We start from the raw sequence: 16834 nt of genomic DNA on the forward strand, positions 1-16834 counted from the left end.
GTGCTTACAGCTGCTGGGCCACGTGGCGGCAGCAACGTTTGTGGTACAGAATGCCAGGTTGCACATGTGAAGCCTGCAGCATTGGCTGGTGAGCGTTTACAAACCAGCATCCCACACTGTCCACAGGGTGGTGTCGCCCACAACAGAGGTGCGCAGATCCCTGGCATGGTGGGAAATCCCTGAGAATCTGCTAGTGGGGGTGCCTTTTTCACCGACCACAAATTTCTATTTTTTCTTACTACCGACGCCTCCCACATAGGATGGGGAGCACACATCGGCAACAAGGTAACGCAAGGGCTATGGTCCCCTGCGGAACAGACACTGCACATAACCATGCTGGAGCTCAGAGCAGTGTTCAACGCCTGCAAACATTTTCGAGATTACCTACATGGCAAAGTAGTCGGGATTCAATACCAACAATACCTCCACTATGTTTTACATCAATCGACAAGGAGGAGCACGATCCCGTGCCCTATGTGCGGAAGCGGTCCAATTGTAGAATTGGTGCATCGCCAACAACATAACATTGAAAGCCTCGTACTTGCCGGGCGCTCACACCGTGAAAGCAGGTCAGCTGAGCAGGTGCTTTGCAATCACGCACGAATGGCAGATCCGCTCCGATCTGCTACGGCGCATTTTTCGTACATGGGGGTTTCCCCAGATCGATCTGTTTGCCACAAGGTCTTGCACAAAGCCAGAAGGGAGAGAGCTCACATGATACTCATAGCCACGCTTGGGATCGGCAGCAATGGCTTCCCTTGCTTTTGCGCATGTCGGAACGCCCACCGCTCCCTCTACCGGTGGCGTTGGACTTACTCACGCAGGCTCGGGGTCCTTAGTGCACCCGCACCCTCAGGGTCTGCACCTACAAGCATGGCTAATCCATGGCTCAGCTCTTTAAAGAGCACGTGTACAGAGGGAGTACAAGTAGTCGTGGAATGTAGCCGAAGGCCCTCCACCAGGAGGACTTACAAGCAGAAATGGACTCGATTCACAGCCTGGTGTTCCACCAAGCAGTTAGCTCCCCTTGACGTTCCTATACCTGTAATACTAGAATCCTTTTTGGACCTCAAGAGAGGCAGGCTTTCTCTATCCTTGCTAAAGGTCCACCTCGCCGCTATATCAGCCTTTCGGCATACAGAGGGAGGGCCCATGGTGTTCGCCCATCCTATCGTTACCAGGTTCTTGAAGGGGCTGGTAAACCTGTACCCCCCTCGGAAACCACTTCCACCATCGTGGAATTTGGACTTGGTGCTCAGCACGCTATCGGGTCCACCTTTTGAACCATTAGCCACAGTTCCCATACGTCTCCTTATGATTAAAAAAAAAACAAAAAAAAAAACCTTCCTCCTCGCAACTACGTCAGCCCGCACGGTGAGTGAGCTCGCGGCAGTGATGGCAACGCCTCGCTGCACAGTATTCTCAAAGGAGGCGGTAACCTTAAGGCTGCACCCAGCCTTTGTTCCAAAAGTCTCTTCGGAGTCCGATCTTAACAAGCCAATAGTTTTACCCTCGTTTTACCTGAAGCCTCTCAGCTCCGGCAAGGAGGCACACCTGCATCTCCTGGATGTGAGGAGGGCATTGGCCTTCTACATAGACAGAACTAAGTCCTTCCAGAAAATGGACAGGCTCCTAGTCTCTCTCTCTCCCAGGTCAAAAGGAGAAGGTCTCTCTCCACAGAGAATCTCTGAGCACATGGTGTCCTGTATAAAAATGTGTTACGAGCTTCAAAATGCTCCTTTGCTGGCCCCGCCCAGGGCTCACTCCACCAGGGCGGTGGCGGTGTCAACAGCCTTCTTCAAGGGCATCGCGTTAAAAGACATTCTGCAGAGCGGTGACCTGGTCATCTTACGACACCTTCGCCGAGCGTTATGCCCTGCCTCGGGTATTCGAAGAAGATACCTGTCTGTCGACAGCAGTCCTCTCGGGGGCAAGCTGCACATAACCCGATTACCCACCTCCTTACTTGGGTTACTGCTGGGTAGGCACCTATTGTGGAGCACCCACAGGGACAATCGAAGAAGAAGGAGAAGTTACTCACCGTGGTAACGGTGGTTCTTCGAGATGTGTCCCCGTGGGTGCTCCACCACCCGCCCATCCTCCCCACTTCGGATCTCTGTCTAGTGTTTTTCAGGAGCATCCGAGGCAGTTGGTCAAGGAACTGGCGGGGACCAGATCGCGCACTCGGCCAGGGGCGCGCAGGGGGGGCGGCGCGCGCCGGCGCATGCGCGATCCAGGAGAAACTGCTGGAAGATTTCCGATCTGCGGTGCCGGGCGAGCCCGACACCTATTGTGGAGCACCCACGGGGACGCATCTCAAAGAACCTCCGTTACCACGGTGAGTAACTTCTCTATATGGTCTTGAATTGAAATAACAGAGGGCTTAAGGAGGCGGAAACTGTAACCAGGTAAGAATTTGCATTGTGCCCATTTGTTAATACTAACAGAATACTTGGCAAATGCAAAAGATTCTACTTCAAGTAGTGTCCCTGTGAGTGCTCCATCCTGGGTGTTGGTGTGTCCTCGTGCTCACACTCAGAGATTTTTCTGTATCTGTGGTTTCTCACACTGTGCATGTGAAGTAGCACCTCCTCAGGCGATCTGGCGTGCATGTGGCATGGGCCCCTCTGTTCCCTCTCTAACATCCTCAACAACAGACAGAGCTTCACTCTCTCTCACTTGTTGAAACAAAGAAGAGTTAGTTTAGTAATTACTCTGCTGTTCTTATCCAAGTTACATTTCCAAGTTACTTTCCCTGTTAAAGTTTAAAAAAAAAAAAAAACGGCTCAGTGTTAGGATTTAGTTACTGCATCATCACCGTGTTGGGCTCCCTGGGCTTCAAGTGATGTACAACGTGCAGGGAAGCCATGCCTGCCTCCAGCAGCCATGCACTGTGTATTAAATCCTTTGGAAAGGGTCACCAAACCCAGTCCTGCACCCACTGCTCCAGCCTCACAGCGAGGGCCAGGAAGGACAGAGCCAATAGGCTCAAGACTTACCTCCATGAAAAGTCCTTCCAACTACCTGCTGCAGAGCAGCCTGCTGCTGCAAGACTAGCATGGGAGACCAAGGGTACAGACGTCGTATGTCCCTCTGCTATATACATCGGACAAACTGGACAGTCTCTACGTAAAAGAATAAACGCGCACAAATCAGATATCAGAAATGGCAATATACAAAAACCCGTAGGAGAGCACTTCAATCTCCCAGGCCACACAGTAGCAGACTTAAAAGTAGCTATCCTACAGCAAAAAAATTTCAGGACCAAACTCCAAAGAGAAATTGCTGAGCTACAATTCATCTGCAAATTTGATGCCCTCAGCTCAGGCTTAAACAAAGACGGTGAATGGCTGTCTAAATACAAAAGCAGCTTCCCCTCCCTTGGTGTTCACACCTCCAGATCAAGTGCTGGTAGTAAGCCTCACCCTTGCTGATTGAGCTAACCTTGTTATCCCCGGCCTTGGTCTGGCTTATTTATACCTGGTCCTGCAGATTTCCAAGACCAGCATCTGATGAAGTGAGTCTGTGCTCACGAAAGCTCATGCTCAGAACTTTTCTATTAGTCTATAAGGTGCCACAGGACCCTTCGTTGCTTGTACCACATTGTGTACGCTGGGGATGTACACACCTCTGTTTAACCGGCTTGGTACTCTCCCTGTCAAAGACCATGGAAGCCATTCCAACAACAGCCACAATGCTATGAACACGATCAATAGCATAGGTCCCATCAGTGGAAACCTCACCGACGGCAACTCTGACAGTCCGTGGTGTCCCATCCTCAGCAGCCTAAGTAGCAGCTTTGAGGATTTGGTCAGGAGCTTGAGTGATCTTCCCTCTCCAGCAGTCTCCCATTCTGGATGTCACCTGTTCCACCACCAGCTCTGCCCCTCTTCCCATGATTGGACCACCATTACTTGGGACAAGTAGGTCCTAGAACTAGCAGCCTGGGGGTATTCCATTCCGTTTACCTCTGTCCCCTCTACATGCCCGCCCCCCATCCCTTTCAGGAATCCTTCTCATAAGAATCTACTAAAGCATGAGGCAAAGCACCTCCTCTGTCTGTTGGCCGTTGAGCTGGTCCCAGCATTGGTTCAAGGTAGAGGATTCTAGTCACATACTTCTAACTCAGTAAAAGAACTGGGGGAGGAGGCCCATCCTCAACCTCCAGAGGCTCAACAAATACGTCCTCCTATTGATGTTTCACAATGGTGACTCTCTCAACCATTATCCCAGCACTGGACAAAAGATTGGCTCTTGACCTACGGGACACCTATTTTCACATCATGATATTACTCTTACTACAGGTGCCTCCCTTATGGGATGGGAAGGTCCATTTGGATTCCCTTACAGTCCAGGTCAAGTGGTCCTTCACATGCAAGCGCTCCACATAAATCTGCTGGAGCTCAGGGTGGCCCACTATGCTTGCCAGCATTTCTGCCGGCACCAGGCACGCAGGATTGTCAATATCCTGACAGACAACACCATGTGCATATATTACATCAACTGACAGGGCAGGGGTTCAGTCTCTATCTCTGTGTGTGAGAGCCATAAAACTGTGGACCTGGTGCCTTCAGCACCATATCACCACAGTGGCTATTTATTTCCCTGGAGTACTGAACATGAGCACAGACACCCTCAGCAGCTCGTTCAGCAGCCATCATAAATGGGGGATAAGCACGTTAGACCTCAATCACAAGTTCAAGCTTTGGGGCCAGCCTTGCATAGACCTGATTGTGACCTGAGTCAACAGAAAGTGCCATCAGTACTGCTCTAGAGCAGGTCTGGGGAGACACCCCTTCCAGGATGCTTTCTCTATTAAATTGGATGTGTCCCTTCTCTACGCATTTCCTCCCTTTCCCTTGATTCACAAGCTTCTGGACAAGGTCAGACTGCATTGGGCTTGCCTAAACTTGGTAGCCCCGGTGTGGCTGAGGCAAACTTGGTACCCTTACCTGTACCAGCTATCAGTGCCAACTCCATATCCCTTTCCTCCCTGCAGCTACCTTCTGTCCCAGCTGCACCCTTCACCTCGACCCACTCAGGGTGCATCTCCATGAATGGCTCATTCATGGCTCCAGGATGACAAAATCTCATTCTCTGGGGTGGGGGTGGTGAAAAGAATTCTCGTTAACAGCAGATGGGAGTCCGTACCCAATCCTGCCTCTGCAGGGGGACACGTGATTCTCCCAGTGCTTGGGTGTGAATTACCCTATGCCTTCTCACACCACACCCCTTCCTGTCCTCCTTGACTACCTGCTGCACCTGTGAGTCAGACCTAGTTCTCAGTGCCATCTGGGATCATGCTGCAGTGTTGGCAGCATTCCACTGAGTGGAGGTTGGGATCTCCTTCCTTGTCCATCCTATCACCAAACTTTTTTTTGACAGGTCTACAAAATATTTTTCCATCAGTACATCTCCGGGTCCCTATCTGGTACCTTATCCACGTACTTAACTGCCTCATGAAGCTGCTCTTTGAACCTCTGGCAACGTGCTCCTGGCTCCATCTGTCAGTGAAGGTCTCGTTTTTGGTTGCTGTCAGCAGGGTCAGGGAGCTTGTCACCCTGATGTGTGAACTTACTTATATGGTGTTTACCAAGGTTAGTCACTCTTCTCCTTTATCCTAAGTTCCTCCCTAAGGTTCCCGCTCCATTTCATATCACCGAACCTATCCACTTACCTACGTTCTTCCTGAAGCCGCTCTCTGATCCAGTGTGTGCAGCACGGCATATCCTGGACGTTCATTGGGTATTAGCCTTTTACATCGATCACACAAAGCCTTGGTGCAGGTCTCCACGGCTCTTCCTCTCCTCTGCAGACTGATTCAGGGAGCATCCCGTTTCATCTCAACGGTTGTTCAAATGGATCTCCACCTGCATAAACACTTATGTAATGAAACAAAACAAAAAAGCAGTCAAGTAGCACTTTAAAGGCTAACACAATAATTTATTTGGTGAATTTCTGTGGGACAGACCCACTTCTTCACACCTTCCCTGGAAAGACCTTCCAGGTGCTGTCACCACCCATTCTACCAGGTCTATGTCTTCCACCACCACGTTTCTCAAAAATGTACCCCTTATGGACGTATGCAAGGCAGCAACATGGTCTTCAAGCAACACATGCACACAACGCTACACTCTTTTATCTTTATCTTCCACTGATTCCTCCATTCAAGTGGGTGAAGCAGTTTTGTCAACTGTAATTGTTACTGGGCTCCAAAACCACCTCCAGGCTGCAACTACTACTTTATAGTCACCCAGAGTGGAACGCCCATGGGGATGTTACTTGGAGAAGAGGAAGCTACTCACCTTGTACAGTAACGATCGTTCTCTGAGATGCACCACTTCCCTCCCTCCATCCCGCGCTTTGGAGTGTCCTGCTCTATTTGCTAGGGTTGAGAGAGAATGGAGGGGGCCGTGTCATGCACCAGATAGGACAAGGGGGTGCTACTGCGTGTTCAAGGTGCAGAAGCCATGGCTAAAGAAGAATCTGTGAGTTCCAGTGTGAGAATACACTGACAGCGAGAATGGAGCACCCATGGGAGAGCAGCCCATCTAGATGAGCCATTGTTACTGCACAAGGTGAGTAACTTCCTTTTTCCCTGCACAGTACTTACACTAAGACATTGATGCTCAATAAGACAATGTGTGAATTACCTCTTTAGTCTGGACTTTCTGCATCATTTTGTTTTCATAATTCTCCTATTCAAATACTAAGTGTTGCAAGTTAAACAGAATCAAAGGCCTGGTTGGTTCAGCTACAGGCATAGTAGTAAGTTTTTTCTGAATTTACTACATATCCTGCACTTAACTGGTAGCTAGTCATAAACTGAACACTATCAGAATAGTAAAGTTTTCTTTTACTTTTTTTATTTTTTTTTAACTTCTCCATTAATTTATATTGGAATTTCTCAGTGGAATCAATACTTCAATGGGAGTTTTGACTTAGTCTGCCCTGTATTTACATAATTTTATTTCTTTTGATCCATCAGGGACATAAAGCCTGATAATGTTCTTTTGGACGTGAATGGCCATATACGCCTGGCAGACTTTGGATCATGCTTGAAGATGAGTGAAGATGGCACTGTATGTATGAAATTAAAACTTTAGTCAGGGTCTTCACAGTCAGGCTTTTTAGATGGCAGGAAGATGCAGTGCCTGTTCCTTAAGAGCCTGCAGCCTGCCCCTCAGGGTGCATCTGCACTGCACCTGGGGATGCAAATGGCAGCTTGTGTAGAAGTTATTGTGGTAGCTGTTCTAGAAGTGAAGAGACTGGGCTGCAAGCTTGAGCACCAACTACACCAGCCCACCTGACACTCCTATTCCCCCTCACAGCTTTCCCCCAGGGATATACTTGTGCAACTGGTGCAGAAACTGTGGTGTCCTCATTTCTGTTCTTAGTGCTCTAAATAGAGTACGACTACAATGTTCCTTCTATACAAACAGGAAATCACTGTGAATGTGCCTCTGGACAAAAGAAAAGCAGAATGTGCTAGCTGTCCATATGGTACAGTGCAAATTTGATATAAATATTACAGTTAATGCCCTGTCTCTGTGTTTTGTGCAATGCTGGTTGTGTGAGGAGTACCCTGGTGGAACAAGTCATGGCAAAATAATGCTTGTGGCATCATCCACTTCTGAACTTAAGATGCATGGTCAGCTGTCTAGCCTAGTATCCCCACCTGGAGCCCCAGTGAGGCAGTGGTGGCTGGTGCTCCCCACCCTGGGGCCTGCAAAGCAGCCGCTTGCAAATAATTGATTTCATGAATGTTAAGTTCACAAACGTGGGGACCTTGCTGTATACTTATCTCATAGACCTGGAAGGGACTTTCAGAGGTCATCAAGCCCACTCCCCTGCACTCACAGCAGGACCTATCATTATCCCTGACAGACTTTTTTTTTTTTAATCTATTTTCCACAGATCCCTAAATGGCCTCCTCAAGAATTGAACCCACAAGTCTGGGTTTAACAGGCTAGTGCTCAAACCACTGAGCTATCCCTCCCCACAGCTTCTGTAAAAAAGCACCTGTCTTGCTTATCCAAAATAATATGCAGAAGGAATCTGAAAGAGCCGTGGCAACTTGCTTTCATGATATCTTAATGGTATTTGCCAAAGGAGCAGAAAAGAGCATCAGCCAACATCCCCAAGACTTTCCTGTATACTGAAGTTTAGTAACTCATCTCCTTATCCCATCCAATTCTCTTATCCTGTACTCCACCACCATAAACTGTTTTCCATTCACCCCAGCATGACACGCAAGACCAAAATCTACACTCAGGGTGGGCAGTAACTCCAAATCAAGTAAAAAAACCAGGCATGGAAAACATAGCGGGAACTTGTTAGTTCTGTGCTCCCCACATGCCCTACCTCAACCTTTGACAGCCATTTACATCCCTGAACTTGTACACATACTGAGGAAAAATGTGTTTTCCTTCATATCTTAATAGTGTTTACACCAGTCTTTTCTTGTCCTCCCTTTTCCACGGATCAGACTTGGTGGTTTTGGATTTCCTATTGGACACAGAGCGTATATTTCACCTTTAGAGCACTGGCAAATCCAAATTTGTCTTCAATGACTTTTTCATGTTTTGACAAAATGTGTGAAATGAAGTTGCATTGGAGTCCATTTGTATTTAGCCTCTTTTTGTTTGAATTTTCTGTACGTATTCATCAGTTCGTTTTTGTGTTATGATTGATCGTTCTTTTCCCTTTTATAAAAACAAGGATTTCCTATGTTTTCATCTGCCAGAAATACTGAGATATGATTAAGAATGCTGTGTTGAGGAAGACTGGAAGCCTTCCAGAATGATGCTTGTTTATTTTTAAGGTACAGTCTTCTGTGGCAGTGGGTACGCCTGACTACATCTCCCCTGAGATACTACAAGCAATGGAGGACGGGATGGGAAAATATGGACCTGAATGTGATTGGTGGTCTTTGGGTGTTTGTATGTACGAAATGCTGTATGGTGAAACACCCTTTTATGCAGAATCGTTAGTGGAAACCTATGGGAAGATTATGAATCATGAAGTAAGAAATATAATCAAACTATATATATTAAAATATTTATGCAGAAGTTCACGCCCATTAAGGGTAAAAGTGTTTTGTGTGACAGTAATTCAGTACTTCTAATGTAGTTTTGTAGGGTTATCAGCTCACATTAAGGAGTCTGTTAGCTTTTCTTTTTTTAGTTTGCAAAAATGTAAAAACACCATCTGCTGTTGTAATTGGAAAATTGTCTGTTTTTATTTTTAAGCACTTGATAATCTTAAAAGGAGAACTAAATCAGCCATCATAGAGCTCACTATAAAATGTTTACTCTAGATTCTGCAGTAGCAGTAAAGTAATACATTATTTACACAGGTGGCATATTTTCTGTTACAGTGGTTATCAGTACAAATAAGGAAATAAGAAAATTAAACAAATTGAGTTTGAGTTTCTATAGAAACACAAGCGATTGATTTTTTGCCCACTGTTAGCTACAAAACTGGTGGGGAATTTTTTATTTGTAAGCTTTTGAGTGTGTTTTAAAAGTGCAAAGCAAACCAATAAACAGCTGGTGGTTGGTGTTCGAGAAAAACTTATGCAGAGAGTGATGCATCTTGGGTGCTTACATAATCATAAATTTGTTTTTACTACTAATGGGACTTCATCAGAAGAGTTAAATGATATAAGGACATTCGTGCCTGCCTGTACTAGAACTCAGTGTTGATAGTACAGATGCAAAAGAGCTAGCAATTTATCTACTGCTGATACAGCCAATGAGTGTTGTTCCATTTCTGTTTTTAAAATGTTCCTAAGTTGAGTAAATTTGTACTGGAGGACGGTTCTGGCAAATTGTCTTGGGTGACTGCCCAGGAGAAATTGAGGTGCTACCCAGCTGATTAGCAGAGTGCCCACAGCCACCAGCATCATGTGTTTCAATTGGTGGTGCACATAACAAAAGGCATTCCACCCAGGGATGGAAAAAATTAGAGGGAACACTGAAGGGCAGTGGAGAGCAGTGGGTTAAATTATCAAAAATACACGTTAGAAAGAGTCTGTTCTGGTCTGGCTATGGTCTGAAGAAGTGGGTCTGTCCCACGAAAGCTCACCTAATAAACTATTTTGCTAGTCTTTAAAGTGCTACTTGACTGCTTTTTGTTTTGATAGTGTATAGACTAGCACGGCTTCCTCTCTGTTACTGTTTAGAAAGAGTGCCATCAACAAAAGAACCATATTTCTAAAACCCTGTTCATTCGTGTTTCTGCCAAGTGATGGAAACATGACTGGTTAGCTTCTTAGTATACCAGTGAAGATCTGCTTCTAGTGCCTCATACTCTACTACAGTGTACCATACAGAATCAAATTTAAACTTAAAAGTTAAAAGCTTCAGTTTTCATCCTGCAATCGGTGCATTAAAACCAATTGATGATGTATTAAAGCTGGTGTGGGAGAGAGAATGGATAAAAATGGATTTGAAAAAGGTCCATTGTGAAGCGAGTTACACCTTAGCAAGGGACACAAAAAGCAATCAGATGATGTTCTTTAAATACATTACGTGCAAGAGAAAGGTGAATGTAAGTGTAGATCCTGTACTTTGCAGGAAAAGATAGCCAATAGCGGTTGACACCAAGAAGGGCAGAGGTTTTGCTTTAGGCTTGACTAAAAAGGCTAAAGGTGACAGGATGCTTGTCACAGTTAATATTAACAGGGGGAAAGGAACATACTTTAGGAGAGGGAAAGAACAGGTTAAAGACTACATACATTAGATTTTTGAAGTCAGCACAGCATGATGAAATTCATCCTTGAGTCCTTAAGGAACCTAGCTAAGGCAATCATTAACTGCCCTTGAGAACTCAGAGGTTAGATGGGTTTTGGCAAAGGTCACATATAATACCTGTCTTTAAACACTGGAACAAAGAGGACCTGGAGAATCATAAAGCAGTCAGCTTAACTTTGAAGTTGGAAAGCACAAGAAAAACTGTTAAACATGATTTGTAAACAACTCGAGGGCAATAATCTAATCAGTAGTAGCGAATGTGAATTTAAGAAAAAATCATGCCAAACCAATCAAAATGCAAAACCAATTTACTTCAATTACGGGTTATTAGCCAATTGCAGATGTGCTATAACTTCATATTAGTACCTTTTTAATGACTGCATCGCATTGTTGGCTCATATTCAGTTTGTAGTACTGCTGAAAAGGATCTAGGGCTTATAGCATAGCAAAAATTGACTGAGCAGTGTAGCAGTTGCAAAAAAAAAAAAAAAAAAAAAAAGGCTGTTATTATTGGAATAAGTGTGTCAGACATAAGACAAAGGAAGTAATTTCCTGCTCTACTGAGTAGGTCTCAGCTGGTGTATAGTGTTCAGTTTTGGATACCACATTTTGGCTACATCTACATTAGAGAGTTTTGTAGACAAAACTGGGGTTTTGTTGACAAAATGCACACAGCATCTACATGCAAAATGCATTTTGTCAGCAAAAAAGCCATGTAGATGCCCCAGCAGGCCCTTTTGTAGACAGAGCGGATCAAAGGATCCATCCACGTTTATGGGTAGATGCGATCTGTTGACAGAAGTTTTGTCAGAACATCTCTTCCAACAGTAACTTTTGTAAACAGATGCTTCTAGTGCAGATGTAACCTGTAAGAAAGATAAGGACAAGCAGAGTACAGCAACAAAAGCATAAAATTTAACAAGTCTTTCTTGTGAGGAAAAGTTGAAAAATTGAGCATGTTTTAGTGTTGTGAAAAGAAAGCTAATATGGGATTGGATAGGTCTTCAAATATGTTGTGCGCCATTATAAAGAGGACAGTAGTTGATTGTTCTCCATATCTGCTAATGGTAGGATAAGAAGTACTTGTCTTAATCTATAGCAAAAGAGATTTAGGTTAGATATTAGGAGAAAATTTATAAAAATATTTAAACACTGGACTTGGTTTCCAAGACAAATTGTTGAATCCCCATCACTGGAGGTTTTTAAAAACATGACAAACACCTGATGGGTGCTTTCTACATATACTTAGTCTTGGCTGTGTTCAGGGAGCTGGACTTGATGGTCTTGAGGACCCTTCCGGACTTCCATTTCTTTTTTTCTGTTATTTATCATGCTAGAGACTTCCATTGCTCATAATAGTCTTGAAAACGGTAGCTATAAGTACTAGTTTCCAGTACCATTTCCACAGTCAAGTAAGCTTCTTTACCAAAATAGATTGTGCAAATTGTGTTTTTCCCTTTCACAGGCATTTTCCAATATAAAATTAACAAACTAGGTTTATTTTGTTTCTTTAGGAACGCTTTCAGTTTCCATCCCATGTAACAGATGTATCTGAAGAAGCAAAAGATCTTATTCAACGACTTATCTGTAGTAGGGAACGTCGACTAGGACAGAATGGAATAGAGGATTTCAAGTCGCATGCATTTTTTGAAGGACTTAATTGGGATAATATTCGAAACATAGAAGCACCTTATATTCCGGATGTTAGCAGTCCTTCGGACACATCAAACTTTGATGTCGATGATGATGTATTGAGGAATCCTGTGAGTCTTTCATTTAAACATTATATTATGGCCTTTATGTGGGTATGCTAATAGTAAAAGCTACTAATTCAGATGTGAGCAATTTGTTTCTACTTTGTTTTAATAAAACAAGTCTACAGCATAACAGTTGATAACATTGTTGCATTAGCATTAAGATTTTAAACCCACAAAAACCATGACACTGAATTACATTTCTTTTGCAACTTTGTCTACCCACTTGTGCATATGCATTATACTATTATATAACTCTGAATATAATGACCCCTTACTCATCAATGCCTCGCCTAGGGCTCTGAGTTGATAAGTATCTAATTCACTTGAGATTGTGCTACTTACCTCAGCCTCTCAGACCAAACTTGAGTTGCAGTCAAGAAGATTTCTGCTTTTTGAATGCTCGAGAATAAGAATTTTTCCCATCTCAGTCCTCTTATAGCTTACAAGAATGAATTTGGAAAGAGTAGTGGAAGAGTATTTCATGTGCACGTAAACTTGTCTTATGGAAATATGCCGTCGCCCATACACAGGAGTACTGGGTTTGATTTTGATGAGCTGTCCAGCACAAGAATAAGAATATGAACACTCTGATCTCTTTTCTTTTTTTAATGGTCTTTGAAAGCAAAACCAGAGCTTATTACAAATGTATTACATTTTGGATTTGTCAAACAGATTTGTCCCCTAAATGGTGTGTGGCTCAGAAGAAAGTTTTCAATATATCTGATGCACTGTGAATGACCATATTTGGGATGAGGTTTTCGGAAGAGTAAAAGAATGTAATAGCTGACAAACAACTGCATACTGTGCACTGATGCATTCTAAGAAAAGTTCATTTCAGAGACTATACTCAGGCTGTGTCTACACTTGTCCCCAACTTTGAAGGGGGCATGTTAATCAGGGTGATGGGAGATTACAATGAAGTGCTGCAGTGAATATGCAGCACTTCATTAGGCCAGTTCTCCCCTGCAGCAACTTCAGACCGTCAAACCTCACAGTGCCAGCGTGCATGTAGCCGAGGGCACTTTGAAGTGCCCTCGCTACTTCAAAGTGCCTTTACTCACCCCAAAATTTTGAGGATTAAAGGCTCTTTGAAGTAGAACGGGTATTTGGTAGTGCCTGTGGCTACACGCATGCTGGCACTTCGAAGCTTGACAGTTTGAGGTTGCCATGAGGGAGAATTAGTCTAATGAAGTGCTGCATATTCACCGCAGCACTTCATTGGTAATCTCCCATTGCCCTGATTAACATGCCCCCTTTGAAGTTGGGGGCAAGTGTAGACAAGCCCTCAGATTCTAAGGACAGTAGTGACCACTTTGTTCATATAATCTGACCTCCCAAACACTAAGGCAGAAAACTTTTTAATCATTATTTGTCTGGTTTTCACTCATGTTCTTTTTATGCAGGAAATCGTGCCACCAAGTTCTCATACTGGGTTTTTTGGACTACATTTACCTTTTGTTGGGTTCACATATACAACTGACAGGTAGGCAAAATAAGCAGTTACTTGTTACACATTTAGCTCAGATAGTGCTAATCCTAGAAGGTTTACCTTGACAAGCCCGTTGAAGAATGTGTGTAGGTAAAGTACCTTTTTTTCTTGCTGTACATGAACATTTTTGTGTTAACTGCACAAGAATTAAAGGGTTGTTTTTTTTTAAACTTAATCTTTCCTCATGTGTTTGAAATATAGCTTATGATGAATGTGATGCTTTCATTTTGTGATATTTATGTGGGTGCTGTGGTTATAGATGTTGGAATAGTCTTTACCTGGCTGCAGTAATAATTCTGGAATCAACAGAATATAACCATTGTTTTCTGGAGGACCAAAAGGAATGTTGATATTCTGGATTTTTACTATACTATCACCATAAAGTAATTACAGTTAATATAAATCACAGTTAATATAAATCATTACCTGTTCTGTTCACTCCTTTTGGGGCATTGGCAATTGTTGGAAGACAGGATACCAGGTTAGATGGATCTTTGGTTTGACCTATTATGGCCATTCTTAAGTTATTTGGTAGGATCCATTTTAGTTCTCAGCTAGACCTCAGAAAGAAATCTTACAGGAGTGTTTTGTGGATTGTGACCACACTTTAAAAATGTCTTGCTTCAAAGAAAAGCTATAACAATATCAAAATTTCAGTACACATGATTTTTATTAGTGGAATCAAAGCAGCAGTTCTTAATGTTCAGAAAGGATCAAATCCTGACAACATTTATTTTGAGTGTTCTAATGTAGGTGTGTGGTGCACAGTTAAAAGAGGCCATATTTCCTACTAACAACTGAGGAAAGTATGGCTGTGCAGCTGTAAGCAAGTTGGCCATTTGGTTTGCCCTTAACATTGGTTGTTTTGGATTTTTCTCATTCCAAGAATGTAGTGAGCCAAGATTTTGAGTCAAATATTCAAGCACTTGTGTCCTTTTAAATTCCTAAATCCCATTTAAAACAAATTGGAATTAGACTTCTAGTTGCCTTGGGTATGATCTTTTGAATTTTTATTTGTTTTTCCACACAAGTCGAAAATGCATATCTATTATGTAACACAGAGAAGGAGCCTGGCTAAAGAGTCCACAGGCCCGTCCTGATAAAGGGTTGGGCATGACCTAATAAGCCACTTTTCTAACGAAAGACCTTAAAGAAAGTTACGCACACTGATCAAGTCAGTGGTCATTCCGACTCAAATCAGCTCAAATAAATCTTGACAAAGAGATGGAGCTATCCACAAAGTACTCCACTGATAAACTTGATTTTTTGTAAATCCCTCACCAGAATTAGTACAAAGAATAGACCAACAAACATATGAGCCTGGTAAAATGATCCAAGTAACAAAAGAACATAAATATATGTAAAACTATATATACTAGGCCTAATAGGAATGAGATGGGTATCATCAGGACAGATAACTTTTTCAGTTGGTCATCCGACTATATTTTGGGTTGCTGAGTGCCAGTGTTGTACACCGAGATGCCCTGGGTCTGATCGAATGGACATGAGTTTCGGAAAGGATTATGACAGTACAGTTTACATAAATGTTCCAGAAAATGTCCATTATTGAATGTTTTGTTCCAACAAATCAAACTAGCCAAAGGGGAAAAGAACTTTTGTGAGCACATGCAGAACTTAATAGATGAGGTTCCAAACCAGATATGTCTTCCTAGTAACTGGAGATATGAACGTAAAGTATGGAGCAAAGACACCAGAAGGGAAGTAGTTGTAAGAAAACAAAGCCTCAGTAAAATGACAGTGCTAAAATGTTTCCTGATTTTTCTGGCATGAACAACCTAGTCATTGGAGGGGATTATCTTCCCTGGCTGCACAGGTCATAAGGTAACTTGGAGGTCACCAGGTCACAACAAGAAGGGACTAAATGTGCTGTATTGTAAAATATGATCAAAAGGGACAGCTTTTAAAAGATATTTGTAGGAGGAATGGGGCAGATGAGCAATACTGAGGATAAAATAAGAACAAAGGAGAGATCTGGACTGCAGAGGTGTTCATGCTACTGCATTACTGATCTAAAATAGATGACAATAAAACAAGCATTTAGAATTTGCAGAAGTGAATAGGTCCTTGAAGATTGAGATGGTGGAAAAATAGAAGGCAAATGAAAGTAAGTGAAGGAAAAATTCACTAAAAACTTGTAAAGAAGTGCTGGGATTGAGAGAGAAATGTCACAACTAATGGTTCATTTGAATAACTAGCAGAGATAGAAGAGACCCACTGAAATGAACTGAAATTAATTCAGGCAAGAACCAAAAACACAAATAAGTGACTCCAGGAGGAACATATTGTTAAACAGCAAAACAAAAACAAAACAAAAAGTGCTGGAAACTACACCTCTTATAGAATATCTCAGAAATTTGTGAACATCAGTCAAGGTTTTTATGGAAGTACAGTATACCAAATAATACATAACACTGAAATGAATAAGCCATTCCTGATCACTGTGTGCATGACACAAGGATGTCTTAAGTCACCACATCTCTTTTCTGAGGAGTGTTGGGTAATAAGAGAGTAACTGGGAGGTGCACAGGGGTCTTTTGCACACAAGTTAGAGGCCCTAGATTTTGCAGGTTACAGCAAATCACGAAACTTGGAAACTTATTAAGACCTTATTTAAATTCCAGAGTTTTTGTTAAAAGCTGACTTAGACAATCTCAATATCAGAGGGCCAGGAAAGAGAATTCACACAAGTAGTACTCTGGAGCAAGGTGAAAGAGAAGCCAAGGGGATAGGAAATTACAGAATGAAAAGAGAGATCACTAGTTTGTATGTGGAGGAACAATCTCTGAGTAAAGTGAGACAGGCGTTGGACT

The 16834-nt window shown here is 43.0% G+C and overlaps 1 protein-coding gene across 8 annotated transcripts in view; it reads left to right on the forward strand.

The window, feature by feature from the left end:
• CDC42BPB (CDC42 binding protein kinase beta) overlaps positions 1 to 16834 on the forward strand; it is a 131902-nt gene that overhangs the window by 55427 nt on the left and 59641 nt on the right. For all 8 annotated transcript variants that reach the window (XR_012645894.1, XR_012645893.1, XM_074996460.1 and 5 more), the window contains exons 6-9: positions 6989 to 7082; positions 8825 to 9025; positions 12272 to 12520; positions 13918 to 13997. Coding sequence is in view for 6 of the 8 variants with exons in the window: in XM_074996460.1 (XP_074852561.1) it covers positions 6989 to 7082; positions 8825 to 9025; positions 12272 to 12520; positions 13918 to 13997 (624 nt within the window). In the remaining 2 variants the exon portion in view is untranslated. The remainder of the gene's footprint in view (positions 1 to 6988; positions 7083 to 8824; positions 9026 to 12271; positions 12521 to 13917; positions 13998 to 16834) is intronic.

Source organism: Carettochelys insculpta, chromosome 6, assembly GCF_033958435.1.
Source record: "Carettochelys insculpta isolate YL-2023 chromosome 6, ASM3395843v1, whole genome shotgun sequence".
Taxonomy (NCBI): Eukaryota; Metazoa; Chordata; order Testudines; family Carettochelyidae; genus Carettochelys; species Carettochelys insculpta.